The sequence below is a fragment of the Bombina bombina genome, chromosome 2, assembly GCF_027579735.1.
Source record: "Bombina bombina isolate aBomBom1 chromosome 2, aBomBom1.pri, whole genome shotgun sequence".
Lineage (NCBI taxonomy): Eukaryota > Metazoa > Chordata > Amphibia > Anura > Bombinatoridae > Bombina > Bombina bombina.
Window position 1 is genome coordinate 504,380,416 of NC_069500.1, and position 20,076 is coordinate 504,400,491.

The 20,076-nt window shown below is 36.2% G+C and overlaps 1 protein-coding gene across 1 annotated transcript; it reads right to left on the bottom strand.

Annotated features, from left to right (window-relative positions):
* Positions 1-14,465: 14,465 nt before the first annotated feature.
* Positions 14,466-15,425, bottom strand: LOC128647091 (olfactory receptor 6B1-like). The gene has a single exon (XM_053699907.1). The coding sequence runs from the start codon at positions 15,423-15,425 to the stop codon at positions 14,466-14,468; it is 960 nt and encodes a 319-aa protein (XP_053555882.1).
* Positions 15,426-20,076: the final 4,651 nt, after the last annotated feature.

Here is a 20,076-nt window from a genome sequence, read left to right on the forward strand (position 1 = left end):
GTAGTTAAGAGCTCTATGTTCGGCGTTATCCCATATATATCTTAACTACTGACTTTAATATGCGGTAGGAGTCTTGAAGGTAGAGGCTGTACCGCTCACTTCTTTCAAGACGAGTAATACCAGCATTAGGCAAATCCCATTAAAAGGATAGGATAAGCAATTGACGTAAGGGGATTTGCGGTATGGAAAAGTCACGGAAGAAAAGTGAACGGTACACCTGTACATGCCAGACTTGTAATACCAGCGGGCGTTAAAAAGCAGCGTTAGGACTCCTTAACGCTGCTTTTTAAAGCTAATGCTGAACTCGTAATTTAGCCGTTAGACTTTTAAGACTGCCTCTAATCTGAATGCATTTTGACCACTAGAGGGCATTAGTTCATGTGTTTCATATAGATAACATTGAGCTCATGCACGTGAAATTACCCTGGAGTAAGCACTGATTGGCTAAAATGCAAGTCTGTCAATAGAACTAAAGGCATAGATACAAAGTAATTACAGAGGTAAAAAGTGTATTTCTATAAGAGTGTTGGTTATGCAAAACTGAGGAATGGGTAATAAAGGGATTGTCTTTCTTTGTATACAACAAAAATTCTGGTGTTGACTGTCCCTTTAAAAGGGCTTTTTGTAGGGCATTGCCCTAAGTTAAACAGCTCTTTTACCTGTAAAAAAAATACAAAGTCCCCCCAACAGTAAAACCCACCACCTAACCTACCCTCCAAAATAAATAACCTAAGCTACCCATTACCCCTAAAGGGGCATTTGTATGGGCATTGCCCTTAAACGGGCATTCAGCTCTTTTTCATTGCCCTTAAAAGGGCATTTAGCTCTTTTTCAAAAGCTCAAACCCTAATCTGAAAAAAAAAACACCCAAAAAAAAAATCAGGAGCGGAGCGGCGAAGACATCCAGGGCGGAGTGTCCTCTTCATACAGTCCCGCCGTACACTGAAGCTTCAATGCAAGGTAGCAGTTTGAAAAATGGTGTACCCTGCATTCCTATTGGCTGATTTGATTCTTCAAATTCAAATCCGCCAATAGGATGAGAGCTTTTAAAATCCTATTGACTGTTCAAAACAGCCAATAAGATGAGAGCTTCTAAAATCCTATTTGCTGTTCAAAACAGCCAATAGAATGAGAGCTACTAAAATCCTTTTGGCTGATTTGAGCAGCCAATAGGATTTCAGTAGCTCTCATCCTATTGGCTGTTTTGAACAGCCAATAGGATTTTAGAAGCTCTCATCCTATTGGCTGATTTGAATTTGAAGAATCAAATCAGCCAACAGGAATGCAGGGTACACCATTTTTCAAACTGCTACCTTGCATTGAAGCTTCAGTGTACGGCGGGACTGTATGAAGAGGACACTCCGCCCTGGATGTCTTCGCCGCTCCGCTCCGCCATTTTAAAATGGCTACCTTGCATTGAAGCTTCAGTGTATGGCGGGGACCGTATGAAGAGGACGCTCCATGCTGGATGTCTTTGCCACTCCCCTCCACGCCTCGCTGCACAATCTGGATGAAGATAGAAGATGCCCCTGTGATGGATAAAGATGTTGCCGCCTGGATGAAGACTTCTCGCCACCTGGATGTCCAGACTTCAGCAACCGTGAGTAGAAATTCTGGGGTTAGTGATAGGTATTTTTTTATTTTTTGGAGTGTTTTTTTTTTTTTTTCAGATAAGGGTTTGGGCTTTTGAAAAAGAGCTAAATGCCCTTTTAAGGGCAATGAAAAAGAGCTGAATGCCCTTTTAAAGGCTATGCCCATACAAATGCCCCTTTAGGGGCAATAGGTAGCTTAGGTTAAGTAAGTTTTTTTATTTTGGGCGGTTGGTTGGGTGATGGGTTTTACTGTTGGGGGGATTTTGTATGTTTTTTTACAGCTAAAAGAGCTGTTTAACTTAGGGCAATGCCCTACAAAAGACCCTTTTAAGGGTTATTGGTAATTTATTGTAGGCTAGGGGGTGTTTTTATTTTTTAGGGCTATTAGATTAGGTGTAATTGTTTTTATTTTTGATAATTTAGTTTATTATATTTTGCAATTTTTTATTTTTTTTATTTTTATCGTAGTGTTAGTTTTTTTAAATTTGTAATTTAGATTTTTTAATTGGTAGTATTTTTTATTTTATTAGAATAGTAACGTTAGTATAATTTATAGTTTAATGTTAGGTTTATTTTTATTTTACAGGTAAATGTTTATTTATTTTAAGATACAAAGAAACGGGTGTATATATAAATATATACGGTAAAGCGCTATATACTTATTCCAAACAATATGATATTATTAAAAACCCTGTATGATATTGGTCAACATAAGGGTACACTGGTAACTGGATTAAACATATAGCCAGTACACAGGTACTCACAAAGTCCAGAGTCAAAATAACTGGTGTTTGAGTCCGAGAAATGTCTCCCAAGTCACAGAGAGAAATAAACAGATGTATGTGTGGTCTCGCTGCTCCTCCAAAAAGGACTTCCAAAGTTCCCAAGAAACTGTATAAAAAAGAGAAAAGGAGAGGAGCGCCGACTCAAATGTAGGGATAAAACAATTTATTATCACAAAAAAAACGGTTCAAAAACACTCACAAGATAAAAGGGGTAAAATTCATATCTGGGCCGTCTGCCGTGAATATTCCCCTGCGGTCAGTTTGTAGTCACTCCGATGTTAGGAGGTATATATTCTGGCTGTTAGAGTCTCACGCTTTGTAATCGGTCCTTACCACACCGCTCTGCAGTCGCGGGTGGTGACGTAGAATTCAGCGTGCAGTCTCAGTGGTTGAAAGTGGATCAATGCACTACGGATCCCTTGTAGGGACAAACGAAGTAGCGAGCCTGGATCTTTCTTCTACGCGTTTCGTCCTGATCGACAGGACTTTGTCAAGAATACTTGAACGGCTCTACTGGCACCTTAATATACCAGCTTTTAACCAATGCGGTTCAGGCTCTGGATTGATGTGACTCAGACAGGTCATAGATATTCACTAGCTAATTTGCAATTACAAATTTGTGATCTAATAATATTAATGATACTAAAAAAAAAAAAAAAAATACATACAACAGTGCATATAAATAAGTATAGACTTAAAAGGCAATCTGAATGAATATGAAGCTAAATACATAAATGTCACAAAACAGCAGCGAATGTATACATGACAGGTATTAAATTTGCTATATATACTGCATAAATTATTAGTATAAAATCATTATATAATATACAAATACATACCTATGGTTCAAATATTAGATCATAATTTCTCATAGAAACATGATTCATAGGGAATTCTATATATTCACTGAAAGATAAAATCATTAAAGAAAAACTATAACACTTCAATAAAAGCTGTGTATCATATCACTAAGACAAATATATATTGAACCAATTAAAACTGGATACACATAAAAGAAGAAACTGTGATGGGGATGCAAGATAAAAATTACTTCTTAAAAAACAAATTAATTCATAAAAACGCTTGTATATCTAGTTCAATGTTTAACCCTTTAGGTTCTAAGCAGTCTAAAGTTTTAATCCAATAGGTTTCTCTTTGTCTTAATTTCAACAACCTATTGGTGTCCCATTTGTCGGGTGCTACCCATTCAATGATTTTTATACTAAGATCTTTTGGGTTTTGATTGTGGCAAACTTTAAAATGATGCGAAACACTATGATTGTCGAAACCTGACTCAATATTTTTAACATGCTCTCTGAGTCTGTATTTAATTTTTCTTTTCGTCCTACCTATATAGATTTTTCCACATTTACAGCTCAACTGATATACAACATAGGTGGTATGGCAAGTGCATCTGAATTTGCACTTGTATGTCCGTTTGCCATTATAGTTGGTAAATGTAGTGTGGTTACTATCAATTAAAGGGCACATGATGCATTCAGAGACCTTGCATGGATACAGACCTACATTACTACCACACCAACTAGTAAGAGTACCATTTATTGTTTTTTGTCGAAGTTTGGTGGGTGCTATGTAGTTTTTAAGATCCTTATTTTTCCTAAATATAACCTCAGGCTTATCACTAAGTACCTTCTGTAATACTGGATCAAGTTTTAACACATTCCAGTGTTTATTGATAATCTTTTTAATGTGGTGATGTTGGTTGTTGTATCTTGTAATAAATTTAACAGATCCCTCTTGTTGATTATTTCTATTGTTCTTCTTTTTATTCTCATGCTGGTTAGTGAGAAGAGCTTCTCTATCTATATTCTGGGCTCTGATTCTGGCGGTATTAAGAAGTTCTCTATTGTAACCTTTCTCTAAGAATTTATCTGTTAGAAAATCAGCTTCTTTGTTATAGTCCTCTATGTGTGTACAGTTGCGTCTGATTCTCTGATATTGCCCTAGTGGAATGTTGTTTTTCCACTGTTTGTAGTGGCCACTTTTGGCATTTAATAAACCATTTCTGTCCGTAGGTTTATGATAATTTTTTACACATACTTTATTGGTATGGTTGTCGCAATATATCACCAGGTCTAAAAAAGATATGGATTCAGGTGAACTTTCATATGTAAATTTTAAATTTAAAAGATTACCATTAATATGAGAAATAAAATCATCTATTTGATCCCTAGGGCCCTGCCATATAATTAAAATATCATCTATATACCTGAAGTATTTAAAAATGTTATTAAAAAATGGGTTATTGTTCCATATATATCTGTCTTCGAACTGGGACATGTAAATATTAGCGTACGATGGGGCAAAAGTGGTCCCCATCGCCGTACCCTGTATTTGATGGTAGAAACAACCCTCAAATAAAAAGTAGTTGTGTGTTAAAACAAATTGTACAGCATCCACAATGAATTTACGTTGTACCTCAGGGAGATGACTGATACATAATGTATCTCTGATTGCCATGGTGCCTTGTGAATGGGGGATGCTAGTATAAAGAGCGGCAGCATCGCAGGTAATCCAGATATAGTCTTCCTGCCAGTCTAAACCCTCCATTATGTTAATAACATCAATGGTGTCTCTGAGATAGGCTCTTGAGGACGTAACAATAGGTTGTAAAAAGGAGTCCACATATTTGGATAAATTATCACATAAAGAGCCTATCCCAGAGACAATGGGTCTACCAGGAGGGTTTAGAGGATCCTTGTGGATCTTGGGTAAATGATAAAAACATGAAATTTTTGGGGCCACTTCATATAAAAATTGATATTCTTCTGTATTTAAAACATTCAAGGCCTTAGCTTCATTTAAAAGTATAAATAATTCCTTTTTGAATTTCTCCGTAGGGTTAAAGGTTAAAAGAGAATACGTGTCCCTATCGGATAATAGGCGATGTGCTTCTGCTATGTAGTCTATCCGATTCTGCACTACTATGCCACCGCCCTTATCGGCAGCTCTAAATATGATATCATAATTTGCACTCAGTGTTTTTAGGGCTATCCTTTCTTCTTTGGAAAGATTATCATTTTCTAATTTCTTTCTATTTACAGTTTTGTGAGAAAGTTCCTCAATGTCCTGACATACTAGTCTATTAAATATTTTAATATATTCTGTTTGGCTATGAATAGGATAAAATACAGATTGACGTTTCAAAGGACAATGTTTCACAGTGAAGTCGTCAATGTCCTCATATACTGATAAGTCTGATAAATTGGGATCTATTCCAATTCGACTGTCATCTAAATTGGCCCCTAAATTTTCTAAAATAAGGATGTCTTCATTATTGACATTATTTATATGTTCATGTGTACTGATGTATTTGGAAAAATGTCTTTTTAATGTGACTTTTCTCACAAACTTTTGGACATCTATATATAGATCAAAGTAGTTAGGTGTATTATTTGGAGAGAAATTTAAACCCTTAGTTAATAGTTTTAATTCACTAGTGGAGAATTCTTTGTTAGAAAGGTTAAAAATCATCTTGCTATTAGCTTCTAATATCCTCTCTCTTTGTTTCTTTTGCCTAGATTTGAATCCTCCCCGATTCCCTCTTGATCTAGTTCGTCTATGGTTCTTTTGGGGTTTCTCTGGTTTAGAGTTTTGTTTAAAATATTCTCCCTCCCTGGGTAGTGCCCTTCTAAGTGGTGATTGGACTGTGTCTGTTGTTTGTATTGCTGTTGTCCCTGTTTGTGCCCCCCCCCCCCTGTAGTCTCCAGGGGGGTATCTCTAAAAAATGACGATTTTCTTGGACTTGATTATCAGCTCGATAATTTGCTCTAGGTGTATATGTAGACCTATTATTAGAGTCCTTTTTATTGTGATTCATAGTTTTGGGTTTAGCTCCTTCATATTGCCATCTGGGTGATTGTGGTTGTGTATCAAGGCTAAAAAATCTATTTTGTATGGGGACATCATGCCATACATTTTCATCCCTATATTGATAATGAGTCCCTACTCTTGGATTAGGGTAATCGTGACTTCTATTGTAATTACCATTTTGTTTATTTTTCATGTGAAAATTCGGTTTATTCCAATCTCTTCTCGGTGTTTGATAAACACGAGTATTGGTTATATGTGGACCTGCAGCGGTTCTATAGTTGTTACTATTACTGTTGGATTTTTCAGGAAATTGTTCCCTATTTGAACTAGACTGGGACTCAGGTTGTGTGGCCGTATTTGACTCATCCTGGCCCCTATTTCTGTGTGATGCATTTTTTCTATAGGAGTATACCTGGTCTGTTTTAAAATCCTCCAAATCTCTTTGCAATTTTTTGGTTTTATTATATTTTATTATTTTTTTACTTTTTATTATATCATATCATGGATAACACTGAATCCGGAAATAGTATTGAAACCAATCCTGTTCAGAGTTATCCTGAGGCTCACACCCAATTTGGGGATAATAATTGGCGTAACAACAGACAAAGGTCATCTAACTTATTGGATAATAACAGTATAGTCAAAGACTCCCTAATAGACCCTATGGTATTATTCAGAGATCTAGAAAAACTTTTAATGAAAGATGCAAAGGAGTGGCAGGATTTAATACTCCTGGATAATTATATCCTCCACGATATCATTCCTAGGGGACTTAGGATTTTCAAATTTCCAGCTTTCAATTTAGATGAGGTTGAATTCCAACTTGAGTGGGAACAGATTTTGCATACATGCTCTAAGGCACTCATCAAATTACTCATCAAATATAGAGAATATAAATTAAATTCTTTAAAAACAGAGATTGATACCCTAGTGACAAAGATACAACCCTTTGAACATATTCAGAAATGGAAGGAGCTTAATAAAAACATCCAACAAAGGGTAGATTCTTTTTCTAGTGAATTACAAGTTAATAAAACCAAAAAATTGCAAAGAGATTTGGAGGATTTTAAAACAGACCAGGTATACTCCTATAGAAAAAATGCATCACACAGAAATAGGGGCCAGGATGAGTCAAATACGGCCACACAACCTGAGTCCCAGTCTAGTTCAAATAGGGAACAATTTCCTGAAAAATCCAACAGTAATAGTAACAACTATAGAACCGCTGCAGGTCCACATATAACCAATACTCGTGTTTATCAAACACCGAGAAGAGATTGGAATAAACCGAATTTTCACATGAAAAATAAACAAAATGGTAATTACAATAGAAGTCACGATTACCCTAATCCAAGAGTAGGGACTCATTATCAATATAGGGATGAAAATGTATGGCATGATGTCCCCATACAAAATAGATTTTTTAGCCTTGATACACAACCACAATCACCCAGATGGCAATATGAAGGAGCTAAACCCAAAACTATGAATCACAATAAAAAGGACTCTAATAATAGGTCTACATATACACCTAGAGCAAATTATCGAGCTGATAATCAAGTCCAAGAAAATCGTCATTTTTTAGAGATACCCCCCTGGAGACTACAGGGGGGGGGCACAAACAGGGACAACAGCAATACAAACAACAGACACAGTCCAATCACCACTTAGAAGGGCACTACCCAGGGAGGGAGAATATTTTAAAACAAAACTCTAAACCAGAGAAACCCCAAAAGAACCATAGACGAACTAGATCAAGAGGGAATCGGGGAGGATTCAAATCTAGGCAAAAGAAACAAAGAGAGAGGATATTAGAAGCTAATAGCAAGATGATTTTTAACCTTTCTAACAAAGAATTCTCCACTAGTGAATTAAAACTATTAACTAAGGGTTTAAATTTCTCTCCAAATAATACACCTAACTACTTTGATCTATATATAGATGTCCAAAAGTTTGTGAGAAAAGTCACATTAAAAAGACATTTTTCCAAATACATCAGTACACATGAACATATAAATAATGTCAATAATGAAGACATCCTTATTTTAGAAAATTTAGGGGCCAATTTAGATGACAGTCTAATTGGAATAGATCCCAATTTATCAGACTTATCAGTATATGAGGACATTGACGACTTCACTGTGAAACATTGTCCTTTGAAACGTCAATCTGTATTTTATCCTATTCATAGCCAAACAGAATATATTAAAATATTTAATAGACTAGTATGTCAGGACATTGAGGAACTTTCTCACAAAACTGTAAATAGAAAGAAATTAGAAAATGATAATCTTTCCAAAGAAGAAAGGATAGCCCTAAAAACACTGAGTGCAAATTATGATATCATATTTAGAGCTGCCGATAAGGGCGGTGGCATAGTAGTGCAGAATCGGATAGACTACATAGCAGAAGCACATCGCCTATTATCCGATAGGGACACGTATTCTCTTTTAACCTTTAACCCTACGGAGAAATTCAAAAAGGAATTATTTATACTTTTAAATGAAGCTAAGGCCTTGAATGTTTTAAATACAGAAGAATATCAATTTTTATATGAAGTGGCCCCAAAAATTTCATGTTTTTATCATTTACCCAAGATCCACAAGGATCCTCTAAACCCTCCTGGTAGACCCATTGTCTCTGGGATAGGCTCTTTATGTGATAATTTATCCAAATATGTGGACTCCTTTTTACAACCTATTGTTACGTCCTCAAGAGCCTATCTCAGAGACACCATTGATGTTATTAACATAATGGAGGGTTTAGACTGGCAGGAAGACTATATCTGGATTACCTGCGATGCTGCCGCTCTTTATACTAGCATCCCCCATTCACAAGGCACCATGGCAATCAGAGATACATTATGTATCAGTCATCTCCCTGAGGTACAACGTAAATTCATTGTGGATGCTGTACAATTTGTTTTAACACACAACTACTTTTTATTTGAGGGTTGTTTCTACCATCAAATACAGGGTACGGCGATGGGGACCACTTTTGCCCCATCGTACGCTAATATTTACATGTCCCCAGTTCGAAGACAGATATATATGGAACAATAACCCATTTTTTAATAACATTTTTAAATACTTCAGGTATATAGATGATATTTTAATTATATGGCAGGGCCCTAGGGATCAAATAGATGATTTTATTTCTCATATTAATGGTAATCTTTTAAATTTAAAATTTACATATGAAAGTTCACCTGAATCCATATCTTTTTTAGACCTGGTGATATATTGCGACAACCATACCAATAAAGTATGTGTAAAAAATTATCATAAACCTACGGACAGAAATGGTTTATTAAATGCCAAAAGTGGCCACTACAAACAGTGGAAAAACAACATTCCACTAGGGCAATATCAGAGAATCAGACGCAACTGTACACACATAGAGGACTATAACAAAGAAGCTGATTTTCTAACAGATAAATTCTTAGAGAAAGGTTACAATAGAGAACTTCTTAATACCGCCAGAATCAGAGCCCAGAATATAGATAGAGAAGCTCTTCTCACTAACCAGCATGAGAATAAAAAGAAGAACAATAGAAATAATCAACAAGAGGGATCTGTTAAATTTATTACAAGATACAACAACCAACATCACCACATTAAAAAGATTATCAATAAACACTGGAATGTGTTAAAACTTGATCCAGTATTACAGAAGGCACTTAGTGATAAGCCTGAGGTTATATTTAGGAAAAATAAGGATCTTAAAAACTACATAGCACCCACCAAACTTCGACAAAAAACAATAAATGGTACTCTTACTAGTTGGTGTGGTAGTAATGTAGGTCTGTATCCATGCAAGGTCTCTGAATGCATCATGTGCCCTTTAATTGATAGTAACCACACTACATTTACCAACTATAATGGCAAACGGACATACAAGTGCAAATTCAGATGCACTTGCCATACCACCTATGTTGTATATCAGTTGAGCTGTAAATGTGGAAAAATCTATATAGGTAGGACGAAAAGAAAAATTAAATACAGACTCAGAGAGCATGTTAAAAATATTGAGTCAGGTTTCGACAATCATAGTGTTTCGCATCATTTTAAAGTTTGCCACAATCAAAACCCAAAAGATCTTAGTATAAAAATCATTGAATGGGTAGCACCCGACAAATGGGACACCAATAGGTTGTTGAAATTAAGACAAAGAGAAACCTATTGGATTAAAACTTTAGACTGCTTAGAACCTAAAGGGTTAAACATTGAACTAGATATACAAGCGTTTTTATGAATTAATTTGTTTTTTAAGAAGTAATTTTTATCTTGCATCCCCATCACAGTTTCTTCTTTTATGTGTATCCAGTTTTAATTGGTTCAATATATATTTGTCTTAGTGATATGATACACAGCTTTTATTGAAGTGTTATAGTTTTTCTTTAATGATTTTATCTTTCAGTGAATATATAGAATTCCCTATGAATCATGTTTCTATGAGAAATTATGATCTAATATTTGAACCATAGGTATGTATTTGTATATTATATAATGATTTTATACTAATAATTTATGCAGTATATATAGCAAATTTAATACCTGTCATGTATACATTCGCTGCTGTTTTGTGACATTTATGTATTTAGCTTCATATTCATTCAGATTGCCTTTTAAGTCTATACTTATTTATATGCACTGTTGTATGTATTTTTTTTTTTTTTAGTATCATTAATATTATTAGATCACAAATTTGTAATTGCAAATTAGCTAGTGAATATCTATGACCTGTCTGAGTCACATCAATCCAGAGCCTGAACCGCATTGGTTAAAAGCTGGTATATTAAGGTGCCAGTAGAGCCGTTCAAGTATTCTTGACAAAGTCCTGTCGATCAGGACGAAACGCGTAGAAGAAAGATCCAGGCTCGCTACTTCGTTTGTCCCTACAAGGGATCCGTAGTGCATTGATCCACTTTCAACCACTGAGACTGCACGCTGAATTCTACGTCACCACCCGCGACTGCAGAGCGGTGTGGTAAGGACCGATTACAAAGCGTGAGACTCTAACAGCCAGAATATATACCTCCTAACATCGGAGTTACTACAAACTGACCGCAGGGGAATATTCACGGCAGACGGCCCAGATATGAATTTTACCCCTTTTATCTTGTGAGTGTTTTTGAACCGTTTTTTTTGTGATAATAAATTGTTTTATCCCTACATTTGAGTCGGCGCTCCTCTCCTTTTCTCTTATTTATTTTAAGATAATTATATTGTAATTTTTATTTAATGTTAGGGGGTGTTAGGTTTAGGGGTTAGTAGTTTGATTTAGTGTTTTGCGATGTTGGGGGCCGGCGGTTTAGGAGTTAATAGGTTTATTTAGTGGCTGAGATGTGGGAGGCCGGAGGTTTAGGGGTTAATAGGTTTATTTAGTTGCGGAGAAGTGGGAGGCTGGAGGTTTAGGGGTTAATAACTTTATTAGAGTGTCGGCGATGTCGGGGAGTGGCAGAATAGGGGTTAATAGCTTTATTATAGTGTTGGCAATGTCGGGGAGTGGTGGAATAGGGGTTAATAGCTTTATTATAGTGTCAGCGATGTCGGGTAGCGTCGGAATAGGGGTTAATAATAAATTTATTATAGTGGTGGTGATGTTGGGGAGCAGCGGAATAGGGGTTATTAATTTTTATTAGTGTCAGCGGTATCGGGAGCGGCAGCTTAGGGGTTAATAAATGTATTTAATAGTCGCAATGAGGGTGGGTGGCAGATTAGGGGTTAATAGGTTTAATATAGTGTTTTTGCGATGCCGGAGCAGGGCCAGTTAAGGGGTTAATAGGTAGTTTATGGGTGTTAGTGTACTTTGTAACACTTTAGTTATGAGTTTTTTTAAACATTTTTGTGGCGCAAAACTCATAACTACTGCTTTCAGGTGGCGGTATGGATCGTGTCGGTATAGGCTGTAACGCAAGCTTTTTAGCCTCACCAACCTGTAATACCGGTGCTATGAAAATTCCTACACAAAAAATTTTGGGGAGTGTGGAATGGACGTTGCGTTACAGGCTAAAAAGCTTGCGGTGTAGCTATACTGACACGACTCGCAATAGCTGTGTTACTGCCATTACGCTGAAATTTGCATTTTTTCAGCGTTAAAAGCCGTAACGCAAAACTCATAATCTACCTGAATGTTAATGTAAAATAGATATCTATACCTGTATATCTATATGGATAGATATATAGGTATATGTATATACAGATATATATTAAATTATGTATTTACAATAAAAATAACAAATTCCTGTATGTGAAGGACATTCGAATGTGAAATATTAATAACTCCTGACGGGTTAGCGCGCAAGAGATAGGTTTCTTCTTCAGCACTCTCCATTGAAGTCTATCCGTTGAATGTGCTAGCACGGTCACGATATCCAAAGTCCTCAAGTTTACTTTCAACTGATAATATGCGCACTATCCGACGTGCACAAAAAGCTTACTTCTAGCGGAGTTTATGATTAAGCTTGAGCACTAAATACTGCTCCACTTGCAATCTAGCCCATAATGGCAGGTCACTAAGCAATGTCTCAGTTAGAGAGTTATTTGTAAAGAGTTTCAAAAGACAGAAGCAGCACGTGAGAAGTCTTGGGGATGAGAGTGACACATAGAGATAACAGGAGTGGAGAGACATAGGTCAGAGGTTGATCGAAGGGGACGGGATGGAAAAAATGTTGAGATGAGAGAGGAAATATAGTTGAGAGTGAGGCCGTTGAGTGCTTTGTAATTTAGGGTTAATACTTTAAATTGTATTCTGGAGTGTATGGGGAGCCAGTGTAGAGACTGGCAGAGCGGAGCAGCTGATGTAGATCAGTGACTTAGGTGGATGAGTCTAAGCATTCATAATAGATAGGAGGGAGGAGTGGCGGTGTTTTGTAAGGCTATTTAGAAGTAGATTGCAATAGTTAATGTGTGACAAAATGAGGGGGAGTATTTTGTAGTTGTTTTAGTAAGGAAGGGACGAATTCTGGAAATGTTGCGTAGGTGTGCATGGCAGGATTTGGTAAATGCTTGTAAATGTGAGTTGAATGTGAGTTCTGAGTCAAGTTTGACAGCGGACCTGGGGTGAGGCTTTGTAACACTAATGAGTCACATGACACAGGGGAGGGAAAATGGCTAATTGGGCTCAATTTGTGTGTACTCACTTTTGTTGCCAACAGTTTAGACGATAATGGCTGTGTGTTGAGTTATTGTGAGGGGACAGCAAATTTACACTGTTATACAGGCTGTACACTCACTACTTTACATTGTAGCAAAGTGTCATTTCTTCAGTGTTGTCACATGAAACGATATAATAAAATATTTACAAAAATACGAGGGGTGTACTCACTTTTGTAAGATACTGTATATGTCTATATATGTGTACTTATGTATTTATGTGCTTATATGTGTTTATATGTCTGTAAATACATATATACATATATATATATATATATATATACACATATAAATATACAATATACATACATATATATATTTAAACATGTATATGTATGTATCTCTATGTTAAAGCCCTTTGCGTGTCTTTTTTCTATCCCCTTTGAGCCCGTTTTGTGCAATATTTTTTTCAATACTTGTTATAAGATAGTGTTACTAACTTACTATGAGTGTAACTGTACATTTAAATGTAATTTTGATGTGTTTTGTGACACTTTTTTGTTTTGCGAAACAGTTTACCAGAGCTCTAAAAACACCTTATCCCGGCGCGGGTTAACTTCAATTGCGTTCAAGCGATCACGTTTAATTTCGAATGTGCACAAACACCCGCGATAAACCCCTTTTCCCTCACATGTAACTGTTAGCACTCTGTTTGTAATCTGCACCATTATTGGTCTATACAAGAGTAAAACTAATTTCTTAATGCTCTAGGGTATTTACGTTGTGAAGTTGTTTATAGTCCTCAACCTTCTGCAAAGGAATAATAAATGAAATCTGTATTTACTTTTATTTTTGGAGTAAAAACAAAAGCTGTAGAAAACGTTTACTCATGTTTGCCCTAAAGTTTGGTCAAAAGGTTATTCAGTTTATTTAGTTTGCAAACAGTATCTTAACTATGTGCTTCATTATATAAGACAGATCTCATCTATCTGCAAGGTCTCATCAAAATTTTGACTTTCTTGAATTTTCTGGTTAAGGAAAAACAAAATTACATCCAAGGATTGAGCATTAAAATTGTATTTGAGTCCAAAATTAATTTGATTCATTTTCCAATTATATTTTGCTTTAATATAAATTTAGCAAATGTTACATGCATACTAGTTATTTCCCACCATTGTATGATCAGTCTTTGAATACACCAGTCTTAGCAAAGCCTCCTTTACATCTTTATTCCTCAAGCAGTAGATGACTGGATTGAGCAAGGGAGTTATCACTGTGTAGAACACAGATACCAATTTGTTAAAGTTGAGTGACTGAGCTCTGCTTGGCCTGGCATACATGAAGAGAACAGCAGCATAAAAAATAAGAACCACAACTAAGTGTGAAGCACAGGTAGAAAAGGCCTTTTTGCGTCCAATTGAGGTTGATATGTGTAGTATTGTTATCAGGATGCAAACATATGAAAAACATATTAACAAAAGTGGGGTGAGAAAAATAAACAAAGCAAGGAGGAAATCTATAAGTTCAACTACCGTCATGTCTGAACAAGACAGGTTGAGTAATGGAGAAATATCACAGTAAAAGTGATTAATTAGCCCAGAATGGCAAAAATTCAAAGAAGATATGTAGTATATCTTAATGAAAGCTATACAGAATCCAGTTACCCAGGATCCAGATGCCAGAAGCAGGCAGAGATGCTTGGTCATGATGGTGAGGTAGCGCAATGGATGACATATGGCAACATATCGATCAAATGCCATAACAGCCAACAAAACACACTCTGTACAACCCAAAAAAAGGAAAAAGTAAAGCTGAAATATACAACCAGTAAGTGAAATATATCTGCTGTCTATCAGGAATATAAGGAGCAGTTTAGGCACAGTAACATTAATATACCATAGTTCCAAGAAGGATAAATGTCCTAGAAAGAAATACATGGGTTTGTGTAACCTTGAACTTGTCCAGATTATGACAATGACTAGTGTGTTCTGCACAAGAGTCAATATGTATGCAAATAAAAAGATAATGAACAACAACACTTGGATAGGTCGAGTAGTTGTGAAGGCCAGGAGAAGAAAATTGTTGATGTTTCTGGTCGTGTTTGCTGTTCTTTCCATCATGTGTAATATCCTGTAATATGTTTAGTGGCCACGCTGAGCTGCATAAAGACAGATAAGTTCAGTTCTCATTTTTAAATTGTTCAATTAACAAATATTTGGCCTACAATTAATGGTCCAAAAATGTCAATAAGACTGTTAAAATACAAACTCCTTTATTAAGATATTTTAAAATAATAGGTAATCCATAAGACAAGTAGCGTAGACCTGCAGGTGGGCAGTCTGACGCATTTCAGCTATCTTAGCCTTAGTCATAGACCATACACACCCTTAAGTATTATGCTTATTTGAATGGTAATTTGGCCAATCATAGACAGATTAACAGGCCATTCTATATGTCACTTACTAATTTAGTCTAGACACTAACTGTCATACTGTTTATACTTTTAATACATTTCAATTATGGCAATGAATATGTATGAAAACAGTTTGCAATAGGTGTGGAAATACAGAAATGGGGATACAAAAGTTCAAAAGTACAAATATAAAAAAGATGTGCATATTGTTGCTTCCATTACTATTTGTAGTTCTAAATGTATAAACTTTAGCCACTGGATGTCAATATTTTGCAACTTTGCTCTGTGACTTTATATCTGATACTCAAGTTGATACTTATAAGACACCTACATAAGATACAGTATAGAGATTGAACTAAGGACTCCATTAGAGGTTGTTTTCATTCTTTTGGACACTAAATTCATTTTTATCATGAAACCTTAACGGTCTATGGAGTACAATTAATGGTATTTAAATTACTATTATTTAATGTAAACATAGACAAATGGTATCCACAGCACCAATTAGGTAAAAGAAAATACCTTTATTTTCACATTACATGCGACGTTTCGGCCTTCACAGCCTTAATCATGCATAATCATGATTAAGGCTGTGAAGGCCGAAACGTCGCATGTAATGTGAAAATAAAGGTATTTTCTTTTACCTAATTGGTGCTGTGGATACCATTTGTCTATGTTGCTGGAAGGGTGGAAGTAACCCTTTCTCCACAGGCATCATACAGAATTAAAACCTACTTTAAGGAACCAACAGGTGCTGTACTCATTTACTACTATTATTTAATGTAAAGATCAGTACAAGTCTTCAGTTCTGGACCCATAATCTACAGGGTAACACATTCTCACACATTCCAATGCTGCTAAAAAATGCATTCACTGGGTTTGTCTGTTCACCTTGGGCCATTGTAAGTTTATAATGTGAAAGTTAAATAATAGTAATCAAGACATCTCATTGAAAAAGAGTTCTTTAGTTTAGCAAGAATGATGCAGCATTGATACTAATCAACTCGAAAGGTGACTTCATAGGTAATATAATAAAAGTAATTTTGTAACTCAAAACTAAATCTATACAATTTCAATTTCATATTTTCAACCATTGAGAAGATAAATATTATCGATTGATAGAAGAATTACCTAACAGTGTTCTGAATATTTTTCCTTAAAAGGTCTATTTTAAAGGGTAAAATAATTAGAACAGTGTAGGATTAAACCTTATATATAGAAATTAATTTAGCCAGTTTCAGGGGCTATTGTTACAGTAAGAATATCAACCATAACATTAAATGCCCCCAATGATGAAGCCTGATGTCTTGAGTATACCAAGATCTCACCGCCCATGATATTATGTTTCTACAATGTTTGCAATAGAGCCATGGTTAGGAATCAACTGATTAAAGAAGTAAAGTGAGTCTAGTTCCAAACTATAAAATACAATGAGCAATACCTGTAGCAAACCATGGAGGAACATTAACTAGACTAGATATAACCAGCCCAAATTATAATGATGCAGATGAAACAGTAGACTAATTCGAAGTTCAGCTGAGCAAATGGGATCAGGCGACAAGAGATAATGCCAAATAATACACTTGGACACTTCAGAAAGAAAGCTAAGTATTACACTTATAAAGGCGTACCTCAGAGACATTGCTGGTTGGGTTCCAGACCACCGCAATAAAGGGAAAATAGCAATAAAATGAGTCACAAAAGTTATATTTACACAATACTGTAATTTACAAAGTGGACAATAGCAATATGTCTATAAAAAAAAACAATGTACATACCTTAATTAAACATGTACTTTATTGCTAAAGAAAAAGCTAACTATCGTCTGAGCCTTCAGTGAGTCATAAACTTTTTTTCTAGTGGTGTGTATATATAAGTGTGTATAAATGTCCTCTGGCCGTATGTATCATTACACATTCATCGCAGTGTGTAATGCCCGCCCCTTCATTCGTGCGACTGAAGGGACTGTCAATCACCTAGAGTGAGCGAGCTCTTTGTGATTTTCCATCACGACCTCAGAGGTGGCATAGGGTATAAGAAGCAGCAGTCTAATGACCGCTGCTTCTTACATTGCGGGAAGCAGGTTCGCATATGCCGAACCTGCCCCGCAAGGGCTCCGGAGCAGCTCTCACTGCTTCGTGCATGGAGCCCATATAATAGGTTTGATTATCTTAATTAAAATATTCCTTCTTTTCTCTTTTATTTAAATTTGGCAATGTGAGGTCGCTGTATATATATATATATATATATATATATACATATATATAACTTTTTGGTTAGAAGGTGTTAAAGAAGATAACCAATGGAGGAGAAAGACTCAATAACCAGAAGGAACTGAGGGTGGACTTTAAAAAGGAGGATACAGAGAGGAAGCGATATCCTTAAAAAGCCACAACCGGAGGTGAAACGTACGTTGCATTGAACATGTGTGTGGCGCGACTTTTCCATACCGCAGATCCCCTTACGTAAATTGCGTATCCTATCTTTTCAATGGGATCTTTCTAACTCCGGTATTTAGAGTCGTGTCTGAAGTGAGCGTTAGACATCTAACGACAAAACTCCAGCCGCAGGAAAAAAGTCAGTAGTTAAGAGCTTTCTGGGCTAACGCCGGTTTATAAAGCTCTTAACTACTGTGCTCTAAAGTACACTAACACCCATAAACTACCTATGTACCCCTAAACTGAGGTCCCCAAACATCGCCGCCACTCGATTAAAATTTTTTAACCCCTAATCTGCCGACCGCCATCTACGTTATACTTATGTACCCCTAATCTGCTGCCCCTAACACCGCCGACCCCTATATTATATTTATTAACCCCTAACCTGCCCCCCACAACGTCGCAGCCAGCTACCTACAATAATTAACCCCCTAATCTGCCGACCGCAAAGCGCCGCCACCTACGTTATCCTTATGTACCCCTAATCTGCTGCCCCTAACACCACCGACCCCTATATTATATTTATTAACCCCTAATCTGCCCCCCACAATGTCGCCTCCACCTGCCTACACTTATTAACCCCTAATCTGCCGACCGGAGCTCACCGCTATTCTAATAAATGTATTAACCCCTAAAGCTAAGTCTAACCCTAACACTAACACCCCCCTAAATTAAATATAATTTTAATCTAACGAAATTAATTAACTCTTATTAAATAAATTATTCCTATTTAAAGATAAATACTTACCTGTAAAATAAATCCTAATATAGCTACAATATAAATTATAATTACATTGTAGCTATTTTAGGATTAATATTTATTTGACAGGCAACTTTGTAATTATTTTAACCAGGTACAATAGCTATTAAATAGTTAAGAACTATTTAATAGCTACCTAGTTAAAATAATTACAAAATTACCTGTAAAATAAATCCTAACCTAAGTTACAATTAAACCTAACACTATACTATCATTAAATTAATTAAATAAAATACCTACAATTACCTACAATTAAACCTAACACTACACTATCAATAAATAAATTAAATACAATTCCTACAAATAACTACAATGAAATAAACTAACTAAAGTACAAAAAATAAAAAAGAACTAAGTTACAAAAAATAAAAAAATATTTACAAACATAAGAAAAATATTACAACAATTTTAAACTAATTACACCTACTCTAAGCCCCCTAATAAAATAACAAAGACCCCCAAAATAAAAAATGCCCTACCCTATTCTAAATTACTACAGTTCAAAGCTCTTTTACCTTACCAGCCCTGAACAGGGCCCTTTGCGGGGCATGCCCCAAAGAATTCAGCTCTTTTGCCTGTAAAAAAATAAACATACAATACCCCCCCCAACATTACAACCCACCACCCACATACCCCTAATCTAACCCAAACCCCCCTTAAATAAACCTAACACTAAGCCCCTGAAGATCTTCCTACCTTATCTTCACCATACCAGGTTCACCGATCCGTCCTGAAGAGCTCCTCCGATGTCCTGATCCAAGCCCAAGCGGGGGGCTGAAGAGGTCCATGATCCGGCTGAAGTCTTCATCCAAGCGGGAGCTGAAGAGGTCCATGATCCGGATGAAGTCTTCATCCAAGCGGGAGCTGAAGAGGTCCATGATCCGGATGAAGTCTTCTATCAACGGCATCTTCAATCTTCTTTCTTCCGGATCCATCTTGCAGACCTCCAACGCGGAACATCCTCTTCTCCCGATGCCTACTAGCCGAATGACGGTTCCTTTAAGGGACGTCATCCAAGATGGCGTCCCTCGAATTCTGATTGGCTGATAGGATTCTATCAGCCAATCGGAATTAAGGTAGGAATATTCTGATTGGCTGATGGAATCAGCCAATCAGAATCAAGTTCAATCCGACTGGCTGATCCAATCAGCCAATCA

Excerpts from the sequence above, each read along its gene's own strand:
- LOC128647091 (XM_053699907.1), bottom strand. The coding sequence starts at position 15,425 with ATGGAAAGAACAGCAAACACGACCAGAAACATCAACAATTTTCTTCTC.